This window comes from Echinops telfairi, unplaced genomic scaffold, assembly GCF_000313985.2.
Source record: "Echinops telfairi isolate 266 unplaced genomic scaffold, ASM31398v2 ScPeMD7_60;HRSCAF=208, whole genome shotgun sequence".
Taxonomy (NCBI): domain Eukaryota; kingdom Metazoa; phylum Chordata; class Mammalia; order Afrosoricida; family Tenrecidae; genus Echinops; species Echinops telfairi.
The window spans coordinates 44,443,990-44,458,378 of record NW_022103958.1 but is presented as its reverse complement, the minus strand read 5'-3'; the positions used below and the strand labels follow the sequence as shown (position 1 = coordinate 44,458,378).

Genomic DNA, 14,389 nt, shown 5'->3' with positions numbered 1-14,389 from the left:
TGTACACCTGTTGCCCTCATCTATCTCAAAACATTTGCCCTCTGCTTTAGCCCTCAATATCATTTGCTCATTTCCCCCCTCTCTCCCCCCTCCCCCCTCCCTCGAACCCTTCATAATTCATAAATTCCATTCTTACCATGCTTCTCAAAGAAAGGTTGGCAATCGCAAATGAATGTGTGGTTCCCAAGTTTCCCAAGCATGTAAGCAACATTACTCCAAGCTTAACAGATTGACAAGGCAAATGGATTGCAAACAAAAGTGGGACTAGGCTTACCAGGTTCCCTGTGCATTAGAGGGCTAGTAAGCACAAGTGCATCATTTGATCTCGTGACTGTTTCATCCCTAAACATTGATTGTGGATTGCACAAACATTGCATTAGGGAACTGTGCTTCACAAAAGTTCTTTAGAGTGTTGAAAAGTGGGTGAAGAGAGACATTGGACAGTGTAAGATATGACAAAATAATAATAATTTGTAAATTATCAAGGGTCCATGAGGGAGGGCAAGGGGGGAAGGAGTGGAAAAATGAGGAGCTGATACCAAGGGCTTAAGTAAAAAGCAAATGTTTTGAGAATGATGATGGCAACAAATTTACCAATGTGCTTGACACAATTGATGTATGTATGGATTGTGTTAAGAGTTGTATGAGGCCCCAATAAAATGATTTTTTTTAAAAAAGAAAGAAAAGCAAGGAAATTACTCTGAAGACTAAGGTGCACCTGACCCAAACCATGGTCTTTCCAATCACCTCATGTGCACGTGGAAGTTGGACATTGAATAAGGAAGACCAAAGAAGAAGAATGCATTTGAATTGTGCTGGCGAAGAATATTCAAAGTACCAAGGACCGTGTAACGGAACAAATAAACATGTCTTAGATGAAGCACAGCCAGGATGCTCATGAAAGGCAGGTGGGTGGGGAAGGCACTGAGAATAAAGCAGGAAAGCGGGATGGGGGTGGGTGGTGAAAACTTAAGTTTGAATACTGATTATGTCTACACCAAGCTACCCACACAATTAGCTATCTCCCAGAAGCCCGCGGTTGTGTTGGGTTATCTCACAGGTTGGGGGCTAGGGGTGGGGTGGAATGCTATGCCGGGGAGTAGTGAGACTCACAGGAGCAGTGCATGCTGCTGATCAATGGTAAAGGGGAGTCTGTCAGCAGGTATTGCTGCTCTCCCACTTTAAGATACTGGGTCAACTTGGCTTTATGTTGAAATCCTCACTGCCAGAAAGGGCAGGATATTCCTTCTAGTGGAACTTCTCTGGCAGTTACTGGGGAGATCTTCCAGCCATGGTATGTTCTCATATGCATGTGAGTCCCATAAAAATGTAAAGTATATAGGAATGGACTCGATCTCCATGGGTGGTTTCAGTCTTAAGGTAGAAGTTGGGGGTTCCACAGAAGAAAGGCCCGACAATATCTTTGCGGAGGACAGCCAAGAAAATGGCCTGGAACAGTCCTACTCAGTAACACGTGGGGTTGCCCGAGTTCAGAATAAACTTGACAGCAGTGGGTTCCTATTCTCATTGTTGTTTGGGGAGGGGGCGGGGGGCGGGGCGGGGAAGGGTGTTGTTGGAAACGCAATTCAAACAGGGTGCTAAATAATGAGAAGTAGAGGCAGGCTTTTATATGAGTGAAATACGTACTACGTACCCTCACCCTGAAAGCACGTGAATTCCTCTCAGATACTTACATCTTCGGTGATAGGAAGACAAAGATTCGGTCTTATTAATCATGTGTATTTTGCAAAATGGGTGTCTTTAACCAGAGATTATTTCCTCACAGTTTAGGAGGCTCAGAGTCCCGGTGCCAGCTCTAAAGGACAGCTTTCTCTCTGTCAGCCCTGCTTGGCCTTCAAGCCATTGGCAGCTCTTTTCTCCCATCTTGGTTTACTCATTTCCTACGTTCTTTTATACCCCAAGGAGATTGACTTGAGACACGCCCTACACTCATACTGCCTCATGAATATAAAGCTAGGTATAAGAGCAGGTAAAAGCATAGTTTAGAAAACAGAACTCAAGTCATAACAGATTTCAAATTGCATATTAGTTCATGAGAGTAATCGTGTTGAGGTTGCCTTCCTGCTCAACTTAGGACAGGTGGAAAGAATCTCCCTCTGAGTAATTTTAGGGTATTTTAAAGAAAATATTGTAAGGATTAAATTTCTTCTTTCCTACTTTTTCTGAACTCTAGGGGAAATGCAAAATTTCCTCAAATGCAAAATGTCCTCAAATAGGTAAGTGAGCTAACTTCCCTGAATGCTGAACAAGCTTCCAGGAGAGAAGGGCAACCATCTCTCTCCCCTGATACAGGGAAAGGGTTCCAGAGGCCATTATGATATTCTTGTGGCTTTTGAGTAGAATTCTTTGGTTCTCTGTGCAACCACTAGTATAACAATCAGGGTTAATAGAGGAAATCAAAACAACTCCTAGTTACTTTGGAGTAAAAACTAATTAAGCTCAGACAATTTGATGCTTAAAACTGGAGCCTGGAGAAGTTGAATTCAAGGAACTACAATCAGATATTTGGTTTCAACATCCTATCATGTAACTGCCTTGCAGAGGTCAAGAATAAAGGATGCTACTTCTTCCACTCCTTAAAGCAAGTGATCTTTAGGTGGAAGCCTCCAACAATAGAATCATTGTTGATGATTAGATCAAAGTAACACAAGCTAATTTGTATTCAGAGTAATCTGGCATTTGTGCTTTTGCTAAGGGGAAAAAAAAACCTTTTACAAAAGTATCTCTTTTTATTAAAATAAGTATTTACCTAGAAAAACTAATGAGAATAAACAGTTTAATTTCTAGATACTAAAATATCTTCAGTTCTAAAAATTAGAATTAATCTGGTCTAAGGAGAACATTCATGGCTGTTGCATTAGTTCCAGTGAGATTATGGGTAAGATATTGGCATTTTTCCAGTGTCAGAGGCTTTAGCATTAGAATTGGAAAAATAGGTAAAAATAAAGTATATATGTACACTACATACATTTTCTAAGATTGAAACAACCTACAAAAAGTGCACACTGGTATAATTTAATTCTTTACCCATACTGAGCTGAATCATCCCTATTCGTCCAGAGTACTCTGTCCCTTCAGGAACTCCTTAAGGTATTTTGTGAAAGAGATTTGGGAAAAAAGAAGAGCCAGGAGCTTAGTGGAAGTGTCTTCAGATATCTTTTATTTGATTGGATCAGATTCACTTGCAGAGGAACTGCAGAAGGGACCCTGTTAGTGGGCTTGGGTCACAGGGAAACAGAAGTGTTCTAACCATCACCATCAATAAGTCAACCTTTAGAGCAGTGGTTCTCAACCTTCCTAATGCCATGACACTTTATTTAATACAGTCACCCATAAAATTATTTTTGCTGCTATTTCATAACTATAACATAAAATTATTTTTGTTGCTACTTCATAACTATAATCTTGCTACTGTTATGAATCATAATGTAAATATCTGCTATGCAGGATGTATTTTCATTGATACAAATGGAACATAATTATAGCATAATGATTTTAATCACAAAAACAATATTAATTATATATTGTGAAATATTAATTTCTAATTACAAATAAATTAAATGTTGTCTGGAAGCATGTTGTAGCATGGGTAACATTCTTTATGCCAGGTACTCATAAGTGGACTTATCTGCATGTGGGCGGACCCACCTGGACACAGCCACAGGAGCAGTTCTAGGTTCCTAAGACCATCAAAAATATGTGTTTTCCGAAGTTCTTAGGCGACCCCGTGAGACGGTCGTTAGTCCCCCAAAGGGGTCAGGACACATAGGTTGAGAACCACTGCTTTAGAGTGTCTATAAAGCATAAAGATCCTATATTTAAGGTGAAGATTCCTTGGGGAACACACTCGTATTCATTTCCCATTTTAAAGTTTCAGATGTGTCCACAGATGTGACTGCATTCAAAGAACACAAAAATTATTTCAAAATATCTTTACTTACAGATGCAGATAACGTGGAAGGGAGCAAGTATAGCACAGATATTTCCTACTTAAATAGTCCTATCCTAAAGGATCCATATGTGACTTGAAAACATAGTAATATAAACTGAAATTTACTTAGTGTGTCACCCTTTCATCTACAGGCAAGGTACTCACTATACACATTTTATTCTTTGTTTAAAAAATCATTTTACTGGGGGCTCCTACAGCTCTTATCACAATCCATCCATCCATCCATTGAGTCAAGCACAATTGTACATATGTTGCCATCATCATTTTCAAAACATATTCTTTCTACTTGAGCCCATGGTATCAGCTCATTTTCCTCCTCTCTCCCTCCCTCCTTCATGAACCCTTGAAATATATTTAAAAAATTTTCATGTCTTACACTGACCTCTGTCTCCCTTCACCCACTTTTCTGTTGTTTGTCCCCCTGGGAGGGGGTTATAGGTCGATCATTGTGATCAGTTACCCTTTTTTCGCCATACCTTCCCCTTCCCCTCCTGATATTGCTACTCTTATGATTGGACCTGAGGGGTTTATCTGTCCTAGATTCCCTGTGTTGCAAGCTCTTATCTGTACCAGTGTAAATGTTCTGGTCTAGCTGAATTTGTAAGGTAGTGTTGGGGTCATGATAGAGGGAGTTGGGAATGGAAGAGGAAGCATTGAAGTTGTTTCATCAATGCTATACTGCACCATGACTGGCTCATCTTTATTGTGACCCCTGTGAGGGGATGTCCAATTGTCTTCAGATGGACTTTGGGTCTCCACTCTGCCTTCCACCTCATTCAGATCTATAAAATTTTTGTTCTGGGTCTTTGATGCCTGACACTTGATCCCATTGATACTTCATGATCACACAGGCTGGTGTGTTTCTTTCATGTGGGTTTTGTTTCTTCTAAGCCAGATGGCCACTTGTTTATCTTCAAGCCTTAAAGACCTCTGATGCTATATCTTTTGATAGCCGGGCACCATCAGCTTTCTTCACCACATTTACATATACACCTATTTTGTCTTCAGCAATCTTGTCGGGAAGGTGAGCATCACAGAATGCTGGGTTATTAGAACAAAGTGTTTTTGTGTTGAAGGAGTACTAGAGTAGGGGCCCAATGTCCTTCTGCTACCTTATGACTTAACATATAAATATATGTACATAGATTGATTTCGCTATTGTTTTATATAAATATATTTACATAAATACATGCCTGTATTTAGACCTCTATAAATGTCCTCTGCCTCCTAGACCTTTCCTCTGTTTCCTTTTACTTTCCTTTTGTCCCACTATCATGTTCGATCTTCATTCAGGATTCAGTAATTCCTCTCGCCTACATTGCACTTGATCAAGCCCCATCATGCATTCTAAGCCCTCCTCAACATCTATTTTACATCACTTGTTCTTCCCTTGTCCCTGGGTTTGTTGGCACTCCCTACCATTCCCCCACCTGCACTCTCCGATGTCGCCCCCATAACCATCAGTCCCATTGTTTTCTCCTCCAGAATGTTTATCCTGCCTATCTTATCTATGTGAACATGCAAAAACAATGATAAGAACAAAAGCAAAGGAACAACAACAAAAAAACTATAAATAATTGAGGTCCCTTTGTTGATCTTTATTAGTATATTCCCGTACAGTCTGATGAGGTGCCATGCCCTGGCCCAAAGTCTATTTTTGGTTTTCCTCAGGGACTTCATTGCAGAGCTTATTCCTAAAATCAGATTGTTCGGCACCATCAGTGTATTCTAGCCATCAGTTTTTTCAGGGCCTCTTTGACCTCTTTGTTCCTGAGACTGTAGATGAGAGGATTCAACATGGGGATCACCACCGTGTAGAACACAGACACCACCTTGTTCTGGTCAGAGGAGTAGCTGGACTTGGGCATCACATAAATGAATGTAATGGTCCCATAGTATAGAGTGACTGCAGTAAGGTGGGAGGTGCAGGTCGAGAAGGCCTTGTGATGTCCCTTGGTGGAGTGCATTTTCAGGATGGTGATGAGGATGTAGACATAGGAGACAGCTATGACAAACACTGTGATCACAATGATGGAGCCAGAGGAGATGGCTGGTGTGATGTCAGAAGTAAAATCATGAGAACAAGAAAGCTTTAACAGTGGTGAATAGTCACAGAAAAAGTGGTTGACTACATTTGGTCCACAGAAGGACAGACGTAATAAACAGCCAGTAAAGGTCCAGGCATTTACACACCCACCTAGGTAGCAGATCCCCACCAAGATCATACATATTCTAGGGGACATCTGAGTGGAGTACAGCAGGGGCGAACAGATGGCCACATAGCGATCATAGGCCATGGCAGCCAGCAAGAAGCACTCAGCTGTCCCAAACATGACCACAGAACAGAGTTGAGCTACACAGCCCATAACAGGAAGAGCTGTTTCCTCCCTTAAGAAGTCCATGAGCATGACAGGAGTGACTGATGAGGAATACCCAATGTCCACAAAAGCCAAATGGCAGAGAAAAAGGTACATTGGAGTATGAAGCTGAGGGCTGCTTCTGATTAATATGATTATGCTGATATTTCCCATGAGAGTGACAACATAGATTGCCAGAAACATAACAAATAAAATAGCACCAACTGTAGGATCCTCTGTTAATCCCAAAATAATGAACTCTGTCACAATTGTGTAGTTTCCCGTTTCCATCGATAGCGATTGGAAATGGTGCCCACTGAAAGCAGAACAAGCAGAAATTAGAATGGAAATCTTATAATCTGGATACTCAATTTTACAATGACATGTAATAATAATTACAACAGATAATTATGTTTAAATTTGTTGTTTCATAAAATGCTTTAATATACAATATCTCACATAAGACATGAAGATATACAAATGCATTCATTGGTGTCAGGTCACAAATACTCACAAAACCCCTTTTTAAGCATAGCATGCTCAACTTATATTTGCATCATGTGGTTAGATTACATCTTCCATGAAGAATAGTTTCTCATAGGAGCATATCTCATATATGGTCATTAGTTGGTTCAAAAGCCCAGTAACAAAATTGTCTTAAGCCAAAAATATGATTAAAGAGGGGCAGACATGTCAGAATAGGTCAATATCCACAGTCAAGAGCGGCCGTTCAAGGACGGTTGAGTTATCATTTCTTCCATCAAAAAGATTTACAGTCATTTTCAATGCTAGTTTTACAGCTGAATTCAGTACATGCCAGCCCAGAGGACAGAGACAAGATCAGTAACTCAACTGCGGGCTGTGGTTTTTACACAAACACAAAGTCTCAAAAGAATCTAAGACCCAAGACGTTTGCACCATGATAGGATACAAATGAGGATGCTTGAGTTTCGGAAACAAAAGAGTGGAGACGACATGAAGATTACCGAGAGGAGCGAGATTCCTCTCAAAATCAAGCAGTGTATCTGACTCAGGATAGTAAGGTCAGTTTAAGGGGAAGCCAGACATAATAGTCAGGTTACTTCTGGAAGTCTTGGCTCCAGAATGCTCCAGAGATGCTTGGGACTCCGCATGACCTGGGGCTGTCAGCGGAGGATACCATCTTTCTACTTCTCACCAATTTACATCCCCATTAGAATAATCACAGGACATCAGCTTCTGGAGAGCTCTTCCTCATGCCAACTTGCCAGCCCTGCTATGATTTCTAAAGTGAATGCCTTTCATCCATTATGAACATCCTAATTCCACTGTGGCAAATGGCAGTGGAGGTGGACACGTCTGACCTCTTCTGGCTTCCCTATTGTCACAAGGCAGGGGTCAAATGCCTTCACCCTCCATCTTTCTTTACTCTATCCTGACACAAGCATTCTTGCCACAGCACTCCAATTCTACACTGGGTTTGATAATTTGCTACCTTGACCACACACAACTCAGGTTGCCAAAAGTCAAGATCAGCAAACAGTAAGGATACAGTCACTGGTCCAGGGTAACACCTCTCCTCAGCCAGCAGAGAAGCCTTTCTCTGCTCTGGAGTTTCTTGGTCACATGAGCCCTTGTCCTTCCCTTCACGGGACAGGAAGCCAGCCCACCAGTTGTTCTGTCTCACAGTCCCACAGTCTTGGGCCAGATGAGAAGGGACTTCATAGTCTTGGTGCCGCTCCTTTGTGTCTCCAAGCCACAGTTTCTGGTGCATCTGGTCTCAGTGGTGCCCACCACATCAGATAAAGGTCTTGGATGTGCCCTTCAAAATGTCCCTGGGATTTCTTTCTGTGTCCCAGATGGCTTGTATATACTGAGGAATGGCTTTGATGGAGGTAGGGTTTGTCTTTTAGCTGATCATACCCCCAAGGAAAACAAAGGATGGTGTCTTAAGACACATCCTCTAGTCAACTTAAAGATGCCCCCAAGGAAACAAAGGGTGTGGCCTGATTCATACCCTTTACTGAGGTCAAGTCTAAAGATGGCCCCAAGGAAAAGGGTATGCGATTAGGGCTTAATCACATTCCAGTCTTGTCCGTAAAGATAGAAATGAAACTGGAGATGGCATGATTGCATTTTGGAAGGGGAGCGACTTATTCTTAGCATTTTTTTCAACAGCACAAAAGGCAACTATACACATGGACTTTTCCACATGGAATATACAGAAATCAAATTGACTAATCTGTGGGAAGAGATGATGAAGAAAGTCAACATCAGCAGCTAAAACTAGGCCAGGAACCAACTGTAGAACAGACCATCAATTACTCAAATGTACGTGCAAATTGAAGGTGCAGGAAATGCAAACAAGTCCAAACCAATTCAAAACCTAAACTCACTGTCATCGTCTCAAGTCTCACTCATATCCTATAGGACAGGGTAGAAATGCCCCTTTGCAGCCAGGCTGCAGCAGTATAGCACCAGTGAAACACACAACATTCCTCTAGTTCAGCGGTGTCAAACTGGTGGCCCACGGGCTGCATGTGGCTCCCAAGGTAATTTTTTGTGGCCCACGATACTCTTACATTAGAAAAAATTATCATGGAGCAAATAGCGCTTAGGGGTGATCGTGGCAATACAGTACACTAAATTCCCTCGTTACATTTTATTTATTTGGGGCCACAAAAAATTACCCCGGGGGCCACATGCAGCTCACAGGCCACCAGTTTGACACCCCTGCTCTAGTTCTTTAATGCTACTATCTCCACAATGCCCCCTCCCCTACACTATCATGACCAGAGTTCTACCTTACAAACCATGCTAGCCCAGAGCATGTACACTGGTACAGATAAGAGTTCCCAAACCCAGAATCCAAGATAGATAAACCCATCAGGAACAGTAGTGGGAGTAGTAATACCATGAGGGTAGGGGGAGAAAAGATAAACCAAGCCAATGATCAACATATAACACACCCTGTCCCCACCCCCAGAGATAGAAGAACAACAGAAACGTGGGTGAAGGGAGACAGCAAATGGTGGAAGATATAAAGATGCTAATAATTTATGATTTATCAACGGGAGAGACATTAAAAAAGAGGAGCTGATTCCAAGGGCTCAAGTAGAAGGAAAATGTTTTGAAAGGATGATGGCAATATATGTACAAAAGTGCTTGATACAATTGATGTATGGATTCTGTGTGTGTGTGTGTGTGTGTGTGTGTGTGTGAGAGAGAGAGAGAGAGAGAGAGAGAGAGAGCTATATTTCAAAGAGCACACATACATTGAGAAAACATCCCAGAACAGCCCAGATCAAGTCCATAAGTCCCATATTAACCCATATGTCCAGTACTGTCCATAAATTCCTCTTTAGACTCACACAGCACATTCAATGATGCCAACTGTAGGATGATCACAGGCCAGTGGTAGATCCAGTGGCGGTGGACACATCTCAGCCCTGGGGAAGGTCTCCGCATAGCTCCTCCAGTTCCAGGGCTCTGGCTTCCATCAGCGTGGCTCCATGTGGTTTGTCAACAGGAAAATATCAAGCAGAGAGAGAGTGTACCCCACCTCCAGGGAGGAAGAAGTTCCCAGAATCTTCATGAGAAAGCCACGCTCACAAGGAGGGATCAATCAGGCTGTGACCTGATTGACATACGAGACTCACACCTTCATTCTTTTTCAAGTTGGCATAAAAGTGTGTAACTACCACACAGTTATGGTTAGAGTTGGGCACAATGAAAGGAGAATAAGGTTGAAGTTTCTAGAAAACTAAATTCAAGCAACAAGTTCCATAAGAGAAAAGTTGATAAGACTCAAAGACAGGCTAGAAATAGAAGAAAAGGCAAAAAAATAAATAAAATAAAATAAAATAAAATAAAGCACTACAGTGTCAAATGCAAGATACCAGGAAGAGTATTATGAAGTTTTAAAATAGAAGCCTAGAAACTTAGATTTTCTATAATTTTATGGCAGAAGGGTTTATATAAGAAGATGTAGAAATGGCTTCTGCTTGTATGGAATCATATAAGAGCTGTAAGAGCCCCCAATAAAATGATTATTCTTTAAAAAAAGAAATGCCCATGTGGGTTTCCAAGACTGTAACTATTTACAGTAGAAAACCTCATCTTTCTTCCCAGTAGCAGCTGGCGGTACCAAACTGCTTAACTTGTGGTCAGCAGCCCAATACATAATCAATATGTCACCAGGGCTCCTTGAAAACACGTCCCCAAGAACCAACATATGACCTTCAGTGTACAAGTATATGACCTGAATTTCAAGAATATCTCAAGAACAGATTTAACCCATTGTACACTAATGACAGAGGACCTGATAAGCTGGGGGAAGACTTCCAGAATATCATACATGAAGAGAGCAAGAGTTCATTAAAGACAAAAGAAAGAAAGAATAGGTCAACACAGATGTCAGAAGAGACTCTGAAACTTACTCTTAATCATAGAATAGCTAAGACAAATGCAAGAAATGATGAAGTCAAAGAGCTGAACAGAACATTTCAAAGGGCAGCTAGAGAAGACAAAATACAATATTGTAATGAAACGTGTGAAGAGCTAGAGTTAGAAAGCCAAAAAGGAAGAAGATGCTCGGCATATCTTAGACTGAAAGAACTCAAGAAAATTCAAACTTCGAAGTGCAATATTCAAAGATTCTATGAGAAACATGTTGAATGATGCAGGAAGCATCCAAAGAAGATGGAAAGAATACGCAGAGCCACTGTATGGAAAGGAACTAGATGTCCTTCCATTATTTCAACAAGCAGCATATGAGCAAGAACCAGTGACACTAAGGAAGAAGTCCAAATTGTACTGAAAGCATTAGCCAGCAACAGGCTCCAGGACTTGATGAAATACCAACTAAAATACCAACTGAAATGTCTCAGCGAAGTGATGAAGCACTGAAGGCATTCATTCATTTATGCCAAGAAATTTGGAAGACAGCTACTTGACCACCTGACTGGAAAAAAATCCATATCTGTATCCACTCCAAAGAAATGTGATATGACAGAATTCACAAATTTTAGAACAATATCATTGAGATCACATGCAAGCAAAATTTTTCTGAACATATCCCAACAATGGTTGCAGCAGTACATTAGCCAGGAGTTACCAGAGGTTCAGAGCAGATTCAGAAGAGAATGTGTAACAAGAGATATCATTGCTGATGTCAAGAGAATCTGGGCTGAAAGCAGGGAATACCAGAAAGATGTTTACTTGTGTTTTATTGACTATGCCAAGGCATTCAACTGTGTGGTTCATAAAAATTATGGATCGCCTTGAGAAGAATGGGAATTCCTGAACACCTAATTGTGCTTATGCAGAAGTTGTACATGGCTCAAGAGGTGGTTACATAAACAGAACAAGGGAATATCACATGATTTAAGGCCAGGAAAGGTGTGCATCAAGGTTGTATCCTGTCACCATACCTATTCAGTAGGTATGCTGAACAAATAATCACAGAATCTGGCTTATATGAAGAATGTGGCATCAGGATTGGAGGAAGGCTTAGAATACAACCTTGCTTGCTGAAAGTGAAGAGGACTTGAAGCACCTGTTGGATGTCAAAGATTAGATCCTCCAGTATGGATTACAACTCAATATAAAGTAGACAAAAATCCTCACAACTGGACTAATAGGTAACATCCTGATAAATGGGGGAAAGATTGAAGTTGTCAAGGATTTTATCTTTCTGGAATCCACATTCAATGCTTATGCACTCTAAAGTCAAGAGATCAAATGATGCGTTGCATTAGGTAAATCTGCTGCAGAAGACCTCTTTAAAGTGTTGAAAAGAAAGGAGCTTACTTTGAGGACTAAGGTGCATCTGCCCCAAGCCATGATATCTTCTATTACTTCATATGCATGTGAAAGTTGGACATTGAGTAAGGAAGACTGGATAAAATTGATGTGTTTGAAGTGTGGTATTGGTGAAAAATATTGAAAGTACTATGAACTGCCAAAAGAGTAAACAAATATGTTTTGGAGGAAGTACACACAGAATGCTTCTTAAGTGGCAAAGATGATGAGACTTTGTCTCTTGGATGTTAGACATGTTCTCAGGAGAAACCAGTCCCTGGAGAAGGACATCAACCTTGATACAGTGGAGAGACAGGAATAAAGAAAGGCCTCAATGAGATGGATTGACACAGTGGCATCAACAATGGGCTCAAGCATAAGAACAATCCTAAGAAGGCACAGGAACGGGTGCGGTTTTGTTTTGTTTCACACAGAATTATTAAGGGTTGGAACAGACTCATTGGCACTGAACAATAACAAGAATCTTGTCCATTAGTATAGTAAAGCGCACCCTCCAAAATTGGATTGTATACATAAGCAAAACTCATAATTCTAATACATCACCTAAAGAGTTATGGCTGAAGGGCCATTTATTGCTTCCACCATAAATGTCTTACTGTTGCATAGAAACAAATGTAGAATCTTTGTTTGTAAATGAATTCTTTATGTTAGCATCTCTACGGGTCTAGACCTATGTTAGGAATAATAATTCATGAAGTTGTTACTATTAATAGTATTATAATTTTACTTTTGAGAAAGAAAGAAGGTCAAAGTAATAGATAACATAACACAAATAATATAATCAGAAAGTCGTGGAAACAGGATCCAATTCAGGTATACCTGTATTCAAAACTCTGACAAAAAGAATTCATATCTATAAGCTGTGGAGAATTAGTCACACTGTGGACATGCTATATTTCCTCCTATCCTTTTGGGACGTAGCTATCTGCACAGTTATTTCAACATAAGAGCTTTCACAGGGTTAGTGGGATGTTGTCCATAGTCAAAGGCTGCCATAATATTCTCCTGCATTTCTCCCATTCTACAAAGGTAGAAACTGATAACTGTGAAAAGCAACTCATTTTAAGTCATTTCTCAAAAAATGAGCTGAAACTAAAGACCATATTCCTAGATTCCATGCTCAAGAAGCATTTTTCTTCCTCATTGATGGCCGTATGTACATAGCATACACCTTCTCTAAAATTCCTAAATAGTATACCATGAAACAAATTTGGATCATTACATGTACAAAAAGCTTATTTAAATTAAATTTTATGCAGATAGCACTCATAAAAGGATGATTTTTGCAATTCATATAAAGAAGTAGGCACATCTAGCTGAGAAGCAACAAAGCCCACATGGAAGAAGCACACCAGCCTGTGTCATCACGAGGTGTCAGAAGGGTCAGGTATCAGGCATCAAAGAACAAAAAAATCATATCATTGTGAATGAGGGGGGAGTATGGAGTGGGGACCCAAAGCCCATCTGTAGACAACTGCACATCCCCTCACAGAAGGGTCACAGGGAGGAGGCGAGCCAGTCAGGGTGCAGTGTAGCAACTATGAAACATATAACTCTCCTCTAGTCTTAAATACTTACTCCACCCCTACCCACCCCACTGTCATGATCCCAATTCTACCTTACAAATCTGGCTAGACCAGAGGATGTACACTGGTACAGATAGTAACTGGAAACACAGGGAATCCAGGACAGATGAACCCCTCAGGACCAGTGATGAGAGTGGAGATACCCGGTGGGTGGAGGGAAGGTGGGGTAGAAAGGGGGAAGCAATTACAAGGATCTACATATAACCCCCTCCAAGGGGGACGGACAACAGAAAAGTGGGTGAAGGGAGAAGTCAGACAGTGTAAGACATGACACAATGATAATAATTTATAAATTATCAAGGGTTCATGGGTGGAGGGAGGGAGGGGGGAAATGAGCTGATACCAAGGGCTCAAGTAGAAAGCAAATATTTTGAGAATGATGATGGCAACAAAGGTTCAAATGCGCTTAACACAATGGATGTATATGGATTGTGATGAGTTGTACAAGCCCCCAATAAAATGATTTTTTTTAAATGAAGTATGCGCAAAGTTAAAGTCCATAAGTCAGATGATAAAGAGCCTCCTTCAGTATCCAGAACCCAAGGAATTGATGTGTCTATTTTTAGGTGAGATTGTAATTATATTTTTTAACACAAGACAAGCCATTTGAGGGTAGATATGTGATATAAAGTAAAATAAGGAGCCATTAAATTTAAGCTAGGCAAAGATGG

At 40.7% G+C, this 14,389-nt stretch overlaps 1 protein-coding gene across 1 annotated transcript; it reads right to left on the bottom strand.

The window, feature by feature from the left end:
* Positions 1-5,691: 5,691 nt before the first annotated feature.
* On the bottom strand, positions 5,692-7,358 carry LOC101643154 (olfactory receptor 5P3-like). The gene is made up of 2 exons (XM_004716418.2): positions 7,342-7,358; positions 5,692-6,628 (listed from the first exon to the last, which is right to left on the bottom strand). Coding segments are annotated over exons 1-2 (939 nt in total). The 5' UTR covers positions 7,344-7,358.
* Between the last annotated feature and the right edge of the window lie 7,031 nt (positions 7,359-14,389).